At 56.7% G+C, this 20231-nt stretch overlaps 1 protein-coding gene across 7 annotated transcripts in view; it reads right to left on the reverse strand.

The window, feature by feature from the left end:
• MPRIP (myosin phosphatase Rho interacting protein) overlaps positions 1-20231 on the reverse strand; it is a 153173-nt gene that overhangs the window by 8264 nt on the left and 124678 nt on the right. For 3 of the 7 annotated variants that reach the window (XM_029928056.1, XM_029928055.1, XM_029928052.1), the window contains 9 exons: positions 19190-19306; positions 12744-16610; positions 9247-9394; positions 8420-8537; positions 7362-7521; positions 6197-6316; positions 5335-5421; positions 4316-4478; positions 2913-2998 (listed from right to left, as the gene is read on the reverse strand). In XM_029928056.1, coding sequence (XP_029783916.1) covers positions 2913-2998; positions 4316-4478; positions 5335-5421; positions 6197-6316; positions 7362-7521; positions 8420-8537; positions 9247-9394; positions 12744-16610; positions 19190-19306 — 4866 coding nt within the window. Of the gene's footprint in view, positions 1-2305; positions 2372-2912; positions 2999-4315; positions 4479-5334; positions 5422-6196; positions 6317-7361; positions 7522-8419; positions 8538-9246; positions 9395-12743; positions 16611-19189; positions 19307-20231 lie in introns of all 7 variants that reach the window. The other 4 variants (XM_029928054.1, XM_029928053.1, XM_029928059.1 and 1 more) reach the window with 4 other exon arrangements.

Below are 20231 nucleotides of genomic sequence, written 5' to 3' on the forward strand. Positions count from 1 at the left end.
CCCGTCACTTGCCACGCTGCTTTGTTCTGGCTGGGGATTTTCTGTGGGGAGGGTCCTGGGACCCAAGGGATAGCAAACGCCCCGCCTCCGGTGTGCTCCTGTGCTGTGCTCGGGTCACGGCGCTGGGCAACAGGGGCAGGTAGCCCAAGGCTGTGTGCTCAGTGCCCCACACCGCTGTACGCTAGAGCGCAGCTGTAAGGGTAGAAAGTAAGTGACCCCCACACTGCCCAGACAAGGGCCCCTGGGGCACACAGCCAGCTCTTCTGGGGGTCATTCTTCCCACAGGGCCGGTCTCTCCACCAAGTGCTTCTGTGACCCCAAACTCAGACTACCAGATGGGGGTCTCCATGAGGACCCCATGGGAAAGGTTCGCTCTGGTCTCGACCTCAGAAAAGCCATGATAATCTGAAGCAATGAGCTTGCTTTGACTTTGTGGGAGCTGAGACTGTCAATCCTTTTGAGTGAGGCAGGATACAGAAAAAGAACATCAACAAAAGACCCATCAGGACATATCAGAGCCCACATCAAAGAGCACCACTGACAGGTTTGGATTCTGGGCAGCTTCATTCCTGGGTGTTACTATGGGGCAGGGGTGGGGAGCAGGAATCTCCAACTACACTCAGGAAAAAGGACAGCACACGTCTGAGTGTGAGTGCCGGTGGACACTGCAGGCCTAGGCTGGCTTGGCATCACAACACGTGTCCCTAAGGACATTCGGCAAGGTCCCTTTCTACTCAGGCCAGCGAGATAGTGTGTGCACGAAGACACTGGAAACTCAGCCAAGCCAAATGGATTTGAACACATCTGGGAGATCCCACTTCTGGCCTCCTAACCCCTCTCCTTTGGGTCCTGGCACCTCTGAGAGTCTGAGACTGCCCTGGGGGCCCAGATCTCCATGGGCGTGCCTGACCGTGTCCTCACTTCCCACCTTTCCTTTAGCTCTATCCTGGCCAGTAAAAAAGGTTTTCCCAGCACACCACTGCAAAGCCCTTGTTGACAAAGGTCTCTTCACTGATTTTCTGGCCTTTTGTCCAGAAGGGACAAACTCAAACACACCCCTGGGACACACGACGTGTTCCAATGGGGTGGCCTCACCGCAGCAAGGTTCCGGGAGGGCACAGCAGCAGCTTTTCATCGCCTGTCATCTGCCGGCAGGGGCAACAGGCCTAAGTCATTAACAGTGAACTTACAGCAGCCTCAGCGCAACCTCAAATAGGAAGTAGAACCTTCAATAAGAAAACCATAAACAAAAGAACAAGTTCTCCTTTTGCTACACAGAGTGTTTTCCAGGTTTACAGAAAAAGTCCAAACTAATTTTTCAATCAAGCCTAAACCGTATTTGGTTATAAGTGATTTGGGACTAGAGAAAAATAAATAAAACCAAACTGACTTGGTTTAAAATACTTGCATTTTCTTAAAAGTCTTCCTTTGAAAGCAAACCCATTTCACCCAAGCCAGTGTAAGGGCCTCAGCCAGAGGCTGCTGGACTGTGGGTCCTGTCTGAGAGCGAGTGCCGCGTGCCCTGAGCCCGTCAGCGTCCCTGCTGCCAGGATCGTGGCCCAAAGTCAGCTCAGCCAGAAGCACATTAGGCGTGAGCGGCTGTGGGACCGTGACGCCCGGCCTGGTGGGAGGCTGGGAATGTCCAGGCACGGTCCTTCGTTTGTCTTCAAAGACACTGATACCTCTCAGCCAGCACCGGCGTGCTCCCACCTCCTTTCTTTAAGACCACTGCCTTCAATGGCATCCAAAAACCAGCTTTTTGTTTTGTTTAAAAAAGAAAAAAAAGTGCTGCTAAACACTCAGCCCCGATCCCTCCAAGCCCTCCTGTGATGCTGAGCCGTGTTCCTGGCTGCCCGCAAGGTGCTGGCTCCCTGAGTACCTGGGTCTGGCCTGCCTCGGCCCATTAACTCGGTGCGGGGCTTCTCAGAGAGGAGACTCTGCTGGCCAGTGGCTGCCGGGCCTCTGTCAGGTCCCCTCTGGACAGAGGGCAAGGCAGGTTTCCCCAGAGAACGTGAACGCACAGATCAGTCGACATGCACGCTGACCAGGGCTGGCGGCCGCTCGTGAGCCCACGCCCACCCGAGATGCTGCCTCTGTGGGCCACCTGCCAAGCTAGGGGGGTGCAAGGGTCAACCCTGGTAGGAGGTTACATGGGGAAACGGATCCGGACCGTGTATGTGGTTGCTGGAGCAGATGGGTTTAAGTGATAATAAAACGAGGAGCTTACTACGGAGGTGTGAGCAGTGCATGCAGGTAGCCGCCCCCTGGAGGGTGGCAGGTGGGTGGGTGGTGAGAGGTGGTTTACCTACACGACAGGGGACCTGGAAGCGGGCTCGTTTCAGTTATCCCATGAGACCTGCTCAATTACGGACTGTCAGAGGAAAGAGCAAAAAATAAGACACACACACAATAAATCCTAAACGCAACATGCTCGTCACTCCCCCCCTCCGCCCACCCTTCCCGCGGAGAGGCGCGCGGCGGGGCGGGGACCACAGGCCGGGGAAGTGCTACCGCGCGGTTGGGGCGAGAGGCGCAGGCAGCTTCCTCTCCCGAAGGCAGGTGGCGTCAGGATTAAAGTAGGTGTGAAGGACGGTACAGAGAGAGCGGGGCTGGCCCAGGAGGGCACTGGGGCGAAACCTGGGCCGTGGACATCTAAGGTCCAATTCACTCCAAGCCCTGCTTTGTGGAGGCCCGGCCCCTCAACTGTCACTGTCGGAAGTTGGTTCCACTTGGGCACGAAGGAGACACAGCGCTGGAAGCCACCAGAACTGGACCAGCGGGTAGGCAAGCGGAGCCACATGAGCTCTGGGACCTGGGGACCCTCTGCTGCGGCCCTTGGTGGGCTCTGACTCCGGCTCCTCACCCTAGCGTCCGCGAGCCCCGCAGAGCTGGGGGCGGGACCCCAGACTCACCTTGGACCTGATGTTTCTGAGTTGCCGGCTGACACAGGATCTGTCTTTCTTTAAGAAGTCAGGGTTGCTTTTAGATTTCATTATATCTGAAAGAACAAACGGAACGGTTACTTTTGTTTTATGAAACACCACAGAACCAGACTGAATGTTAAAAGATTTCCAAGGCTTATTTTTATTGCCACACTTACGATATTTCCTTTAACAGCTTTAAGAGCACACAAAACCAGTAACTGTAAAACACACTAGATCCTTCGCGGAACAACTCAAAGCCCCGGACGCCCTGGAGGACGTCGGTGTGCACGCAGCGAGGCTGGCCCTGCCGGGGTGGACCCCAGCTCGGCAGCTGGCGTGCGTCGCTCTGGGACCGCGCTGTGCCCTCGCTGCTGAGCGGACCACGCGCGCTGCTGCTTCTTTAGGCGCAACCCCCGCCCCGACAACCCAGAGGAAGACGGATCGTAACCCCCTCCCCCACGGAGACGGCCACCATTCTGCAGACTTCTTAAACGTGGCTGCTTCAACAACCTGGGTCACACGGCACCCTGTGTCCTGCTGGGGGTGGGGCTTACACTCAGTACACTTAGGGATCTCTTTCCACATCCAGACACAGACTCCACCTGACCTCTTCAGGAAGCCACGGTCCTCTATTTGCTGCAGCTGCGACAGATCCTTGTTCGCACGCCTCTGCTCTCATTCTTCAGAAGTTAGACTGGCAGGTCCCAGGATGTATGCATTCTCCCCTCCGGTTCCAAGTCTCCCTCCCCCACGGCCCCTGCTGCAGGCTCCTGCCCGGGAGCAGCCACTGCCGTCACTTTGCTGTCCCTGCTGAGCTAGTCTCCAGTTTGATTACAAGTGGTGCTGTGGTGCCGCCTGGCCGCCTCCAGCAGCAGCACAGCTGACCTTTCTCCCGGCCACCGCCCAGCACCACCACGCCCACTAGTGCTCAGCTGGCCGACAGACCACAGCTGAATTTTCTGGATATGACTCTAAAACATGTTTTCAGTGGTGACTGTCTTCCCCTGCCCCTCCCCCACCCCCATGGCCTCTTACAGACTTTATGGTCAAGCGCCAGAGTTAAGCAACTGGTGACAGCTGCTGTCACCAAGCTATTGAGTTCTTCAGGAAAACAGCAAAATGCAAAAATGCAACTTGTTATGACTGTGAACATACACGCTAATGGAGTGACTTCCCCTTCAGAGCCATCAGGACAACGTCCGAAACCAGCGTGCCGAGAGAAGATGGTTGCTCAGACCTGGAGGGCCTGTGCCGGCCAGCGTGCCCTCCAGCCCCAGGCCCAGTGCCCCCGGTTGTTCTCTGATGAAACTCTGGTCTCCTCTGCCTTCACTCGGGTGCCGGTGAAACTCTCTGACCACAGCTTGTCTGGGCACAGAGCCTGGAGGACTCACCATATCCGGACACAGGGGTGTTTTCAGGGGATTTTTCACCCAGTGCTTCCGTTGCTGCTTTCAGCTGCTCTTTCAACCTGCTGATGTCACAGTCGGCCTTTGCCCTCACGATGCTGAGCTCTGTGTAGATGTCCTTGTACTTGTCACTAGCATACTTCTTGTCCTTGGAGATAAAAAGGACAGAAGCAAGTGGTGGTTAGGGCCAGGCTAGGTGGTCCACCTCCCTGGGGCTGGGACGCCCTGCAGGGTGACTGAGGGATGCCGTTAGCGGTCGGGGAGGCAGGATGACCCCCGTCTTCCAGAGGCAGAAACTCAATATAAAGTCAAAAAGGCACTGCTGGGAGTCTCCATCTCAATGTGGTCCGAGACTCCCCAGGAGCTCTGGGAAGCCCAGGCGTAGCCTTGACCCACTCCCAGAAAACCCCTCCTCGGTCTTGGATTTCCTACTGACTGAATGGCCCCCAGGGATTCCATCATCTCCTCTCTGATTCTGAGAAGGCCCTGGTGGGGATGGGTGGGCTTCACCAAATTCTCACTTAGCAGGACGGCATTTCTGTCTGGTCTCCCCGTCCCTGAAGCACACAGGAGGCACAGAGAGCAAGGACCCATTTCAATGCTACTGTTTCAAGAAAACTCAATTTTGAGGGGCACCTGGGGGGTTCAGTCAGTTAAACATCCAACTCTCGATCTTGGCTCAGGTCATGACCTCACGGTTTGTGAGATCGAGCCCCAAGTCAGGCTCTGCACTGACAGAGGGGCCTGCTTGGGTTCTCTCCCTTCCTCTCTCTCTGCCCCTCCCCTGCTCATGCCTGCTGCTCTCTCAAAATAAATTAAAAAAAAAAAAGAAAAAAGAAAACTCAATTTTGAAACCATAGTCCTCATAAAAATGAAATCTACTCTAGAAGAGCCTACAACTGGCATCCACTGACGAGACCTCTGTGAGGCCTAGAGGCGCGTGTCCCCAGTTCACCCCGAGCCCACCTCCAGATCTGTCTCCTGTGGTAGGTGCCATCACTTACCCGCAATGCTGTCTGCAGCTCGTCCTTGAGGGAGCTGATCTCCTGTTTTAGGTACTGTATTTCTGACTCCTTGACCCGCAATAAGACCTGGAATAAGAGAGAGATTACAGACTGGCATCCAGCAGCAAAGGGACTTCCAGAGTCTTGAAAGCAAAGATGAGAGCTGAGCAGGGAACCCCTCTATGCCCTGGGAAGCAGGCGTCGTCCTCCTCCCCCTCCTCCTCACCCACATGCAGACAGAAATGCCAGCAGAGACACCGAAAAATTGCCGACAGCCTGCGCATCACATACAGAAACAGAAAGGAACCACTGCGACTCCTCCTGGACCCAAGAATCCTGTTTCTCAGCCCGAGGGGCCATGGTGAGCTCCTGGGACTGGGCCCGGGGAAGCCCCCTGCCGAAACTTTTCCTGAACTCACTCGGTCTCCCTTCACATCACTGAGCATATTTCCATGACCAATTCTTAACTGAACGGGGAGAAAAAAATCTAAGTGCTTTTATAAAAAGACACACAAGTCAGTCATTCTGACGCAAAATCGCAAGCAGTTGCGGAGTTCACAAAGTTATTAAATGTTTCACTTCAGGTGGTCAGTATATGTAGTGCAGCCAAAACAGTGTGGGGATGGGGTTAAAGGTCCCCGTGGCCTCACAAGGGGTCCCCACTCCTGCCGTGGACCCCACACTGCCTGGCAGCCACGGTCTTTTGCTGCCCTGGGGTGATGTGGATCCTGCCATGTACTTCCCCTGCTGCTGCCTCCAACTCTCACCCCTGCAATGATACCATAAGCTAAGGGCCACCTCTTTCTCGGTCCCCATTTGGGGCTCGTGCGGTGCATAGCTGGGGAGGGGCTCTGGGCGGTACCTCTAACTCATAGGCATCCTTGCCCTGCGTGAGAGGTGAGCCGGTGGCCTCCCCGCCGGTGTCCCCGGTCAGCAGCGTCCGGAGCCGTGAGATCTCTGCGGCCAGGCGGTTGTTGAGCTCCTGCGGACGGCAACACAGCACGTGCGGACGCTGAGCAGCGCTCCGGGGCGGCACCCACACGGCGTGGCACCCACACGCCCGGCCCGGAGGGGCTCGGCCACGGGCGCTTCGTGCTCGCACCCACACACGCTGCGGCGCTTCACACTCGGCCTGTGAGCCTGTCCCCGCCTGTGATTAAATCCCTGCAAAAGCTGTTCACGTGGGCTCTGTAAGCATCTGTGGAATCGTGTATGCAGGATTCTGTAATAATCCTCAGTACCTTGTCACCGTAACCAGGATCCGTGTGCTTCCCTGTTTGTCGAACTTGAGTTTCTACAGGGCCAGGATCGCTTGCCGTCCTCCCCGCTCACTTTCTGAACCACTTTTTCCAACTGACAAGTGGACATCTTGGACCACTACAGTGACTAGGTGAAACCAGTCCTACCAGGGCGCCCTCCTAAGGGGCGACTGTGGGCCCACAGAGACCTCAAGCCCGGAGCTGGCTGGCACGTCTGTCTACCCCGTGCCTGGGGAAGGCTTGCGGTGGGTCTGCAGACAGTGGTCCAGCCGCTACCACAGAGCGGCTTTTATCAAACTGCAACCACCTCGAGCCTTTCCATTAGCCAGGACTTTAAATGTGCCCCGACTTTCTGAAGAGTGGGTACATTTTAAAATAATCTGACAAAAAGTGTGAACAGTGTGTGGACTCGACTGAGAGATGTTTAAATACAGTCCCAGTCTTGGGGTCAGGACACCTGGACTGGTGCAATGATCCTCCCTCTCAGGCCCCGCTCAGCAGAAAGCCAGAGGCCTCAGGAGACACTGAGGCAATCAGCGATCCCAAAAGGACTGGGGCCGAACTGACTCCAAAGTGAAACAGCGGGTTCACGACACAGCAGTCGGTCCCGGCTCCACCACCAGCAGTGTTTCCATCAATACACAGTGACATGAGACATCAGGGAGAAGCCTGGGGATGGGTGGCCACTCTGTCACTCAGGAGCTCAGGCCACCACCCAGGAGGCTCGGCTCCCAACTCCAGCCCGGGCTCACCTGGCTGCCAGCTCACCTGATTGTGGGCGTTGAGCTCCTGGTTCTCACGCTGGCACTGCCGCAGGGCCTGGCGCTCAGCCTCCAGCGCCTGGGCCAGGTGGGCGTTCTCCAGACACTTCTGCGAGTACTGCTCGGACAGCACCTCCAGCTCCCGCTGCACGGACTGCAGCTCCTCCCTGGGGAGAGGTCGCTGCTCACCTCTGTGCCTCGCCGCCCCCCCCCCCCCCCCCCCCCCCCCCCCCCCCCCCCCCCCCCGGGTCCCACCTCTGCCAGGCTCTGAGAGTCCCCATGCTGAAACTTGAGGAATGACGAGACACAGCACAACAGCACAAAGAGCTGAGGCAGGAGCGGGGCCCATGCATTCTGTGGCCTCAGCCCAAACAGGGACAACTTAACAGTGCTGCAAGGTGCCCGGGTGGCTCAAGTCAGTCAAGTGTCTGACTCCTGATTTTGGCACAGGTCATGATCTCGCAGTTTTAGTGGAATCAAGCCCCATGCCGGGCTCTGTGCTGACAGTGCAGGGCCTGCTTAGGACTCTTAGGACTCTCTCTCTGCCCCTCCCCTGCTCCCACATGCTCTCTCTCTCAGAATAAACAATAAAAAAAGCACCACAGGCTTACAGAATCTGCCCTGTAGCCTTACTTGCTCCTGTTTCAAGCAGCTTAATAGTCCCACAGACCAAACTCTCGTGTCAGCAGAGAATGCACTCCTGTGACTTGTTTTCAACACTAACTTTTGAGGTACTTTGTGTCTGGTAACGCAGGACCAAGCTTTATCCACGCTCAGAAAATCAAAGCCTCATGATGCTGCTGTCAGTCACCCTGGACCCCTTGGAAAAGGCTGCTTTCTTCGGCTAGTGGAACCAAAGATGAGCCTGGGAGGGTGCTCAGCCCCTGAGGAAGGGTTGCCCTGAGTTGCTCTCAGAGCCCTCGGGCCTCTGCCCATGCCCACCCTTGGGACCTGTGTCTTTGTGGGTCTTATAAAAACACAGGAAAGGTGTCCCTCCCCATCTTAAGGGCTTCCCTCCAGCCCGGCCCACCAGGGCCGCCTCCTGTGAGCAGGAAGCAGACTCACAGGTACTGCCGTCGTAGGGCCTCGATGTCCGAGTTGATGCTGCTGATCTGGGACCGCTGGCTCTTCTCCAACTCGCGCTCCATCTCCTCCCGGTGGGCGTTCTTCATGGCTTCAATGGCTGCAGGCAAAGACATGGCCATCAGCGGAGAGGCTTGGGGGAGGGGGCAAGGTGGACAGGACAGCCTGAGGTCTGTCCACCATTAAGTTGAAGATGATAAGCAGTCAATCTGGCTTCTCCCAAACTGATTCTCTGAGGCAGGCACGAGCCACGGCATTCCCACGAACTCCCACCACAGAACGGATGCAGGTGCGTTTTCCCCTTGTGTTAGAAGAGAGCCAAGCTGATGAAATAAGTACCAACACTGAAGTCAAGCATGAGTTTATAAAACAAACAAGGGTTCAGGTGGGTAGATCCGTTTCCTTAATACTAAAATAATAAACCACTGTAAAGTAGGATTACACAAAGGGAAGGTAACACAAAACCGATGGCATCAGTGCTTGTTGTGGGCAGAGCACATGGGCTCTGTGATAAGGTTTCCTTGCCAAGCAGATGCCGCAGCTCCTTTGTGCTCTGATGTCACCGGGCACTGGGGGCAGAGGTGGTCTTATGCAGTCAGAAGGCTGTGGACAGCCCCTCAGGTGTAGTCGGGGGGGTTGGCTCTGGGCCCAGAAGCCCTCAGACGGCCCGCAAAGCCAGAGAACGGTCAAAGAAGGGTTCTCTCGGATAAGAAAGCTTAAGTCTCAGCCAAAAGGCTGCGCAGTCAGCTCAGGAAGCCGGCCACCTGCTGTGTCCTTGGGGTTAAACTGGCCCCAGGCCCAGCCCCCACCTGAGATGGTGGCTGCCGTCTCCTCAGCCAGCAGGCGGTCCTTCTCCTCTCGCAGCTTCTCCAGCTCCCGCTGGTGCTGCCTCTGCAGGTCCTCGATCTTCTTCTGGTGCGTCTCTTCCATCGCGGCAAACCCTCGCTCGCATGTAGCCTGTAAGATGCAAAAGGGACTCCATGGATTTGTTTCTTTACTCCTGAGCTGGGTGTTCTGTTTATCAATGAACTAGCAGCCCGGCCCTCTTGCTCCCTGGTCCTGACAGCAGACTCTCTGCCACCACGCATGGAGCCAACGGAGCCATCAGACGGCCATGTGCAGGCTCCCACCGATGCTACTGGGCATTTCATGCTGGCGGCGTCCAGAGAGTTTGTATCTATACATTCTTACTTGTCTGATTGTTCTGAATACCACTTCTCTGGAAAGTTGGCATTGTAGGTCAGAAGAGGCTGCAGTAGAATTGAAAATAGTGGATTCTGGAACTTTACAGAATTGCTGGTGGGCAGGACTGACCACAGGGAGGGAGGAGAGTCTGGCCATGTCTGGATTGTTATACAGCACCAAACAGGGCATTTCATAAATAGTCACAAACAGGGACGCGTCTTGCCAGAAACATCCTGTGAATGATGGTGAGGCCTGGGTGGGGGTGGGAGTCTGACCCTGCCACTAACCAGCTGGCCACCCTAACCTGGTGTCCACTGAAGGACTCCAGTTAGGCCACAAGGCCTCTTCTCTTCCAGCCTGCATCTTCCTTCTGCCTCTTTCAAGGCATACAGAGAGGAGCACTGATTCACTAACTGAAATGAGGGACATAACAGAACTGCTTTCCAAACTTGTCCAGTTCCTGTCTTGTTACAATGCAGGCTGGCTTATTACCTGGACGTGGGTCTGGGGGAAGGACACAGGTACGCCCTAAGATGGGACAAACCATCCCACACACCTGCAGACAACCCCACACACGGATAATCAGAGCGCTCTTATCAGAGGGCCAGGCGAACGTGCCACATGGCTGTGAGGGGGTGGTATGTGCTGCTGTTTTGCACACGGAGGCACACTCTGTCTAAATCCCTCGCAAGATCTCATTCAGAGTAGGAATCAGGCCTTTCGGTGATTTGAACAACAACAACAACAGAAGAATATGGCCATGTTAGATTACCGATGCAAAGTATGGTGGGGCTTCTCCCTCCCAACCTATATTCTTGCACAGGAATTCAAGAAAGGATATGGAGAAATCAAATCACCACACTTGGGTGCCCCTGTCTGAGCCCCCATGGTAACTGAGAGGCCTGAGATTCTCTAGTCAGTATTTTTGAACTTGTGGTCACAGTCTGGACTTCACCACCACAGACTGGCTGCACTGGGCAAATGGTCTTCACTGCCGCCCACCATTACCTAGGCACTGCCTCTCCCTGGGGGCTCCCATTGGGAGGCTGGGCCTCCAGTCACACCACAGGACAGCTGGCGGGAGCCTGGGGCCCTGGTGCGTGGCCCTGGGCCCTCTCCGAGCCCCTCGTCTTTCCCGCGGCTCTGGTCCACAGTGGACACACAGCTAGCAGGTCTTTCAGGGTTTAGTTTGACTTGAGTGCTTAAGAATATTTAAAATTAAGGATGGAAACTTTTCCTATACAAACATGGAGTTATCTTTAAAGACCAGCTGCTTCCTTGGACAGCATATGTTTAAAAAAAAAAAAAAAGATTCCCCTGTGAACAGATTTTAATTTTTAAGCCAGTAATCCCTGGGATCACCAAAAGTCCCTCGATGACTGCCGTGCAGAGCCGTGAGGGGAGGTGTCAGCCTGCAGTTGTCAGAAGAGGGTCTCCCTGACCCAGGCAAAACTCTGCACAAAGTAACAGCCATTAGCCAGACCCCTTGAGAGTCCTATTTGGTTGCAATTTCTGGGCCCCCCGCCGGGGGTCAATGAGAAATGGGGGATGGGCTGAATGCTTTGCAGGCACACGACAGAAGATTCGCAGCATGAGCAGCGCCCAAGGCCCCAGAGACACGCTACCAGAGGCCCCCAGCCTGATTTCTTGCCAACTCATTGGGGCTTTACTGGTGCCCAGCTGACTGACACAGGGCTGAGGGCGCCTCACCGTGAGGGGGCTCTGCGGGAACGGGGCTGGGGGTGGGGAGGGAGCGCGTGGCTCCCTGGGAACACAAGGTGTGAACGCACCCGGGTGCCTGGCCACGAAGGCCTGCTGGGCGTCACAGGAAGGAGCTGAGGCCTGTCCCAGAAGGGCGCCAGGGACAGTGCTCCCGTGCACTGACCCCCACAGGGCGCAGAACTTGTACACTTCTGGAAAGCAGCTCTTAAAGCTTTCTCACAATTCCTAACAGTTTTCAAAAGGTTCAGTCAGACTTGGAAAAAGAACAGTGGGCCTCCGGAGAGCTTGCTGACAACCACACGTGCCAGTCTGTGGCGCAGGGGCTCTGCTGTCACCCAGAGGTAAGGGCCGCGCCGCTGCCCCGCTCCCAGAGCCACAGGCCTGGCGGCTGCTGCAGAGCAGCAGTGGGTGCAGCAGGAGCCCGCAGCCTAGGAGCCCGCTGTGCGCGCCGCCCTCACACCTGGGGCCCAACTGGGGAGGGATGTGTCCTGCAGAGCATGGGCATTTACCACGTGCAGCCCCGAGGGGTGGCGTGGCGCGAAGCTCTGGTGGACAGCGTGGGAAAGCTCTGGGCGGGGTGCAGGCAGGCGTCTCTAGCTACGAAGGGGGCGGGTGAGAACCTGGACCGGCCCACCCACCCGAGGCCACAGGGAGCCTGGAAAGGTCACCTCCACAAGACAGGGCCTTGGTTTCCTGCCTAATGAGGCAGCGGGCAAAAGGGGGAGGGCTGTGGGGGACCGTTGCTGGGGAAAGGGCATGTCTCTCAGCCCCTGGAAAAGGAACCGCAGTGGCCGAGAGGCGTGCTCAGTAGAGAAGGCCTTCTTTCAGAGTGCCTGTTAAATGCCAGTTCTCCACAGGGAGCTGGGACAGGACAGTGACCCTCAACCCCAGCTCTGCTCTCTTAGGACAGTTAGGAGGAGGCAGCCCTCTAAGGGAGCCTCTGGCCCATTCCTCTTGGGTGCTTCTCCTCAGGTTTGCACCTGTACTGGCCTGGAATGGTTCCTTGGGGGCAGAAGAAAGGCGAGGCTGGGACAGGGACAATAAAGGCTCCCCCTGCTGGGGCACTAAGAGGGACAAAGCAGGGAGGTCACGGGGAGACCCCAATCCCTCTCCCACGGTGCTCCTGTTGTCCTTCTGCGAGTTCTCCTTGGGAGGTGGGGTAGGGGGCAGACATTGGGCAGGAGGCTAGACACCCGCCCAGGCCCTGCTCTGAGACCACACCAAGCCAGTGAGGAGTCAGGGGAGGGACAACTCAACTCTGCGTGCTCAGTAACTCAGAGCCAAGAACTGTGTCTTGGCTGTACCCTGAGAGCCTGTGAGGCAGACGCCGCCCCCCCCCCGACAAAGAGCATGATGCCCGCCCCTCAGCTGCCTTGCAAAGTAAGTGGTGCTTCAGAACCTTAAGGTTCTCGAAGTCTTTCTGGTACTTCTCCCGCAGCGTGGCCGCGTTGCCCTCCAGGTCCTTGTGCTCCAGCTCCTCCCGCATGATGTCCATCTGGGCCTCGAGCTCCTGGATGCGCTCTCTCAGCCCCATCATGGAGTCAGCCTCTGCCCTGGGGGTCTGTGGAGCATCCCGGGGCTGGTCCGCGGGCCAGCTGGAGGAGGGGGGCTGCTGCAGGCCACCCAGGGGGCCAGGGGCCGGCAGGGCTTCGGGGTGTTGCCCCTGGTAGCAGTGCAGGGCCTCCTGCAGGCACCGCAGACTCTGGGCGTAGTGCTCCTGCAGGGTCCTCAGCTCCTCCTCGTGGATGGTCTGCAGCTCTCTGATCTTGAGCTGGAACTTGTCCTCCAGGCTCTGCATCTGCTCCACGTGGTGCCTCTCCATGTCCCGCCGGTCCCTGACTGAGGCGTCCAGCTGGCTCAGGACCCTGCTGTGCTCGGCCTGCAGCGTGTCCCCGGCCCTGTTCAACTGCTCCACCACGCACCGGATCTCCTCCTCGTACCTCCCTTGCAGGGCACACATGTTCTCGCTGTGCTTGCTTTCTACTTCTTCCAGACACCTCTGCTGATGGCCCAGCTGGGTGACCTTGGCCTTGAGCTCTGTGTTCTCCCTTTCAATGATGGCAATCACTTCCAGGTACTCGCTCTTCTGCTTCCGGAGAAGCTCCTCATACTCCTCCCTCAGGGCCCCGACCGCCTGCTCATGCTCCTGACAGGAGGTGCCCCTGCTCTGCCAGGATGCCTTGTAGCACCGCAGCTCCTTTTCATACTCCAGCCGGATTCTGCAGGCTGCGTAACACACCTGAGCCTGAATGATTGCATCCTGAACTAACAACGAAGAATACTGACCGAGGCCTCCCAGGTAAGTGCTATAGGACAGATTCTGGGATGCCCGGAGAAGCTTCTGACAATCTCTTACTGATTCCACTGGGGGAAGCGAGGTCAGAGCGGCAGATATCTCCCCTAAGAGGCTGGCCTTGTCTTTAAGCTGCAGGGCGAGTTCCTCCTGAATAGCAACAAGGGCCCCGGAGCTCTGGTTGGACAGGCAGAAGGGCTCCTGCGGGCCGGCTGCTGCTTGATGACTCAGGACTTCTAACGGGCTCAAGTCCCAGGATGCCTGACTGCTGTCCTCTGTGCCTGCGGGAAGCTTGAGGGCTTCAGAGACCTGCTGCATCACTCTCTCAAAGTCGGGGGTTCGGTAGGCCCCCAAGATGTCCCCCAGCGCGCGCTTGTGCTGCTGCAGCGCCATCTGCGTCCCCTGGAGGGTCTCCTGGATGCTCTGCAACCGGCGGTGGAACGACTCCCTCACTGACTGCAGGGCGAAGCTGAGCTCTGCCCGGACCCACGTGGCGTCTGCCAGGGCAGGAACCAGGGCCTGTGGGATGCTCTGCTGCCCACTTCCTGACGCACCGGCCGCCTCTCCTCCCAGTGCTCCCAGGTGCTTACTCAGGGACTCCACCTGGCTCCAGAACTCACCATCCACCAGCACCTTCTTAGCCCAGGCCTCCGCTGGGGCCCCGGGACCGACGGTAGCACCTTGGGGTTCCAGGGGCAGCTTTCCGGACTGCGAAATCTCGTGCAGAACACGCGAGATATCCGACGTTGTATTCTGTAAAGAGTCTGCTATCTGGTTTATCAGTGAGGCTTCCAGAGCTATCTGATCAGAAAGGAGCTTCAGCTGCTCCTGCTCGCTCAGCTCAGGCTGGTGCAGTGGCTGTGAAGTCGCTTTCCCCACCTCCAGGAAACCCCCTTCGTCTGGCAGGGCCCGGGCCCCGCCGTCTGCAGGAGCTGCCCAGTGGCTCAGGGCCCCAACGCTGCTGCCTGGAGCGCCCTCTGCACTGACCAGGGGGCCTGCTGCTGCGTCCCGTGCTTCTTCCTGGCTGGCCGCTGGCAGGGACCGCAGCTGCTCTCGGCAGCTTTCTAAGCAAGCCAGAGCCTGACTGTTCTTCACCTGGAAGTCACCAAGCTCCCCGACGTGATTTTCGACCAGCTTCGCCCTCGCCTGTCTCTCCTGCTCCAGCTGGGAGGCCAGCGCCCCGACCTGGAGCAGGCTGGCGCGGAGCTGCTCGCGGAGCCGTGCCTCGGTGCCGGCCCACTGCTGGTGCAGCGCGAGCAGGGCCTCCTGGCTCTGGCCCTGCTGGCTCTCCAGCTTCACCGTCACGTCTTTGAGCTTCTCCTCCGTGATGTACAGCTTGGTCTCCAGGGAGTGTATTATGGACAGATAGGTGTCGGAGTCGCTGGCTGCAGGGAGGGAGCTGGGGGTGGCTTCTGATGACATGCTCTCTTCTGAGGGGGACCGGTCCTGGCTGGTGTCAGAGGACGTGCTGCTGGTCCAAGTCTTCTCAGACCCATCTGGGTGCGTGTATTTTTGGCACTGAATCGTGGAGAACCGGATTCTTTGCCTTTTAACGCCAGGCACTCCCTGGTCAGGTTTTGCTGTGCTCTGAGGGGGCCCCTCTCTGTCAGGCACCTCTGACTTCAGGGAACCCACGCTCTCTTCTCCCCTTGAGCTGCTGTCACCACGCTCCTCCCCTGAGGCAGCCCCCAGATCCTCATCCTCGAGCCTTGGAGATGGGAATGCTGGAGGCGTGACGGCGGCTTGAGGCTGCGGGCCCAATGGCCCGACGCCATCCTCCGCCTCTTCCGGAAAGCTCCGCGGCTCCTCCGTGTCTTCTGAAGACTCCTTCACAAACTTCCTTAAGATCTCTTCCTTTGCCTGGAGCTTCATCTCTGTTTCCTCCAAGCTGCTCCCCAAGGCGACCATTTTAACCAAAGCCTCATTGAGATCCTGATCTTTCTTTTCCAGAACCTTCTCGTGCATCTCTTTGATATGCTTCAGCTCTTCCTCCTTTTCTTTCAGCAGCACATGCATGCTCTGGAGCTGGCTGGCCACCCTCCTGTAGTTGTGCTCCAGGCTCTGGCAGTCGGCCTCCCTTCCTCTCAGCTTCTCCTGAAGCTCGGCCACGTCCCCGTCGGATAGGGTGACGCGATCCATCAGCTCCTGGAAGCGCTGCCTGATCAGGTCCCGCTCGTCCCTGAGGCTCTGGACGTGCTCGGCCAGCTTCTGGATGCTGGCCTCCTTCATCTCCAGCCGCTCCTCCAGCTGGTGCACCACCTCGCTGCCCTCAAACTTAGCACTCAGCTTCTCCTTCTGGAGGACCTCCATCTGCTGCTCATGGTCCTGGAGCTGGTCCTCGTAGGCGCGGGCCTTGTCCTCCACCTCCTTCAGGTTCTGCAGCAGCGCCTGCTTCTCCTTCTCGCAGCTCTCTAGCAGCGCCTCATAGTTCCTCTGCAGTTTCTCCTCCATCAGCCTCTGGGCCTGCTCACTGGCGCTCAGTTGCTGGCTGAGGTCGGCGATGCGCTCCTGCAGCCTCTGCGCCTCCCTCTGCCGGTCCCTCTGCAGCGCCTGCTGCATCTCCAGGTCGCGCAGCTCCTGCGTCTTCTCCAGCAGGAGGGCCTCGGCGCTCTTGAGCTTCTGCTCACTGGCCTGCAGCTGACCGCTCAATGCGGCCTCGCTGTGCTGCCGCTCCTCCAGCTGCTCTCGGACCTTGTCTTTCTCCAGCTTCAGGTCACCCTTGAGCTTGGCCAGCGCCTGCTCCTTGATAGCGAGCTCGGCGGCGGCATTGCTGAGCCTCGCCTGGAGGCTTCGGATCTCGGCCTCGTGGTGCCGGATTGCGTCCTTGGCCTCCCCATAGCTGCGCTTCAGGGCCTGGATCTGCTGCGTGACCAGCTCCTGGCGCTGGCACTGGGCCTCCAGCTCACTTTGCAGGTCCTGGTTGACTCTATGGAGCCTCTCCCAGGCACCGGACGGGGAGGCGGCCACTTCAGTCTTAAAAAAACCGATTAAACACTGGTTAGTAACACTCGGGCCTCCCCGTTCTGAGTGTCACACCTCTGGCCAGGGTCAACCATAGAAAAGCTCCTTGGTGGGTCTGCCTTTTATCCTCGGCATAATCTTTCTTTTTTTTTTCAAATAGAAAACAAATCTGACAAACCATCTTAATTTTTTTGGCAAGCAGCTGCTTCTAGGTAAACAGAAAACATGGACAGGAACATCACACGGCTCTAACCAAGCAGCTTCTAGGAGAACTAGACCAAACAAAATTGAGTAATGGAGCACACTGATGGGCGAACGAAGACCAGACCGGAGGACAAGAGATCACTGGGAAGGACAGGGGGAGGAGCAGAGCGGCGGGATCTGTTTGTTTGTTGTGCAACAAATCCTAAGAAAGCCGGGAACTTGGGGTGCGGGTAGTAATGCCACTTCCTTCTAGGAAGGGGTGAGAAGGAAGGGAGGCAACTGCTCGGGGAGCCAGTGAGGTGACAGCTGAAACATGTTCCTTTGGGAAGCGGAGCCCGTCCTCTACAGTAACAGGAAGAACTAATCTCTACCTGCAAGAAGACAAAACGAGGGGGAAAACGGAAACCGTGGAGTAAAACATGATCATCAATGAAACAAACCTTTGTGGAATTCAAAATAAGAAAGTGAAGCATGCAAGAAACAAAGCACAAATGAAACAAGACTCCCCAAACTGAAGGTCATGCAAGATAGACAGAACTAATTAATGTAGGGGGAAAAAACGAGAACATGAACAAGAGTGAGAAGAGCCCAGCCTAAGAATTTGGCCTGCCTGTGGCTCGCTCTAGGTCTGGTCTGATGGCGGGAAAGCCACAGATGTGACACTCAGTTACGTTATGGTTACACTCCACGACGTCCAACCGTGCAAGCAAGCCCCCCGCCCCCCCCAGCACCATCAGTGCAGTGCCCGCCCTGCAGGGTGCCTCCTCCTCACCCTTAACCCCAGAGGCCCCGTGCTCATTCTGAAGGACTTGGTTAAAAGCATTTTCAAAGCGCAAAGGAGGTTAAAAGTCATGGATGTTAGACCTAGCGGAGAGATGTGAAGAGACCAGCTCTGCCCAGCTTTGCCAGGGGCTTTGGTGTAGGCTCATGCAATCATCCAGGTTAGATACGGAGGCACGTTCTTAGGTTAGCAATGTGCAAAATCTGCTGCTAGTATCTTTGCCATCTGATGTGAATTCGTGCAGGTTTAAAAAGATGTTCTCCAAACCCAGAGGGTCTGCACGAAATGACCCAGGAAGCCCTAGAGTGACATTTACAGGAAAGAGGGACACCCACCATCACCACTGCCTGGTGTCTGAGAATCTGACCTGGGCATGGCCATAACTTGGCTTGAAGGGGCTGGGGAGGGGGTTCCAGGGCACATGAGACACCCAGGACCACGGTCACGGCTGGGGGAGAAAGAGAAGGCAAAGCGAACATGCAACAAGAAACGGCATGGAGACAGGTAAATTCTGCCCAGAGGTCCATATGCTGCCTGGGAGCACTTGGACAGAGGCAACCAATCTGCTGCAGTCTGGAAATGTCAACACAGCCACTTATCACAGACACTAGGTCACTGAGAGCCGGAAAGGCCTTTGGGGTCAAGTTCTAAGTCTACACAGGCAAGGAGGCTGAGGTTGTGGGGAGGGGCACCAGTTTCCACTGGTCAGCGGCAGGGCCCTGACTGGAACGCTGCATCCTTAGCCTTGGCCGAGAGCTCAGGCCCTCCATTCCATCACCAGATTTTGCATTTCCCCAGCGCTCCTTCCTCAACCACCTCTCCCCACCAGCATGTCAGCCAGATGGGGCAGGAGTGTGTAGTTTTGTACCCCAGAACTTGAATAGGGCCTGGGATGCTGGCGAGACACCAGGGCAGTGGCCGCTGCTTGCTGGCCAGCACACAGGCACAGAGCTCTCTGGTGGAGGGGCGTGGGTTTGGATCTCGGCTCACAACTCGGGCTGCTGTCCTTCTCATCAAGCTCCCCATTAAGCTGCTGGGGGAGTCAGATCATGGCTGGGCGACCACACTTTCCATTGACCCTTCAGCCCGGGCAGAAAATAAGTGGGGCCACTAGGCTATCGCTAATAGGGCCCAGGTTGCCCTGTAACTGTGGGACACACAAGGTCATGGACAGGGAACCAATTTTAGGTCTGCCACTTACAGTGGTAAGGAGGCACTTAGCTGACTGTTACTCATTTTCTTCAATTGGTAAAATGGGAGTAACACTGCCATTATGAAAGCAAGTGACAATGACAAATATGTGACATTTATAATAAATACATGATTAGGTACTCTGAAAGCCAACAAGAAAGACAATCAGGATGGTTTCATTAACAAACAAAAAAACCCCTTAGATACAGAGGTTTCAGTCACGTTCTCCAAAAGATCACACTAGGGTGAAAAACGAAGAGGGCCCAGGACGCAGAGCCCTGGCCAAGGAGCACAGAGGCGCAGCGCTGGGGACGGGCTGCCCCCGCTCAGCCAGGTTTTGCACATTCCTAGCCTGCCTGGGTCCTTCCCACTGAAGCCCAAGTGAACGCGGGCTGTGGCGGCCCCTCAGCCCTACCTGCAGCACATAGCCCTCCCGGGCGCTCTGTTCCCGACCCAGAGCCACCCTCAGCTGGTCCTGGAGGAGCCGGTTCTGCTCCAGAAGGTCCGAGGCCTCCTTCTGGCTCTGCTCCAACTGTGAACAAAAAGACACACATTTTTAAGCAAAGTGATGGCAATGAATAGAAGCAGCAGCACAGCACAGCCCCACAGTAGCATTTCTTTCATTCTCCCCCCCCGCTATTTTTTTAAATGCTTATTCTTGAGAGAGAGAGAGAGAGAGAGAGACAGAGGGGCAGAGAGATAGGGAGAGAAAGGGAGACACAGAATCTGAAGCAGGCTCCAGGCAGCTGTCAGCACAGAGTCTGACACAGGGCTCCATCCCTTGAACTGTGAGATCATGAGCTGGGCTGAAGTCGGATGCTTAACTGACTGAGCCACCTGGGCGCCTCCATGGTAGCGTTTCGGACCCAGCTAGGCTGGAGCGCACTGGGACTCCCTGGCTGGCCTTCTATGCGGCTGCGGTTCAGTGCACGTGCTGATCTGGTCTTTACCTGCAGCGCCTGGAACTGAAGGTTCCAGCTCAAGCCACAGAGAACAGCAGGACGCTCCCCTGGGTCCCCACGATCCCCACACCCCCATAAGGAGGTGACGTGCAGGCCCTACCAGCAAACAAGGGCTTTGTGCCTGTTGTCAGAAGACCGCCCTGGGCGCCTGAGCGGCTTAGTCAGTTGAACGTCTGACTTTGGCTCAGATCATGATAATCTTGGTTTTTGAGTTTGAACCCTGAGTCAGGCTAACTGCAGTCAGTGCAGGGCCTGCTTTGGATCCTCTGTCCCTCTCTCTCTCTGCTCCTCCCTACCACCCCCCTCTCAAAAAAATATATTTTAGGGGTGCCTGGGCGGCTCAGTTGGTTAAGCGTCTGACTTTGGCTCAGGTCACGGCCTCACAGTTTGTGGGTTCAAGCCCCATGGTGGGCTCTGTGCTGACAGCTAGTTCAGAGCCTGGAATCTGTCTTTGGATTCTGTGTCTCCCTCTCTCTCTGACCCTCCCCTGCTCGT

This window comes from Suricata suricatta, chromosome 17 (assembly GCF_006229205.1).
Source record: "Suricata suricatta isolate VVHF042 chromosome 17, meerkat_22Aug2017_6uvM2_HiC, whole genome shotgun sequence".
In the NCBI taxonomy this organism is placed as follows: domain Eukaryota; kingdom Metazoa; phylum Chordata; class Mammalia; order Carnivora; family Herpestidae; genus Suricata; species Suricata suricatta.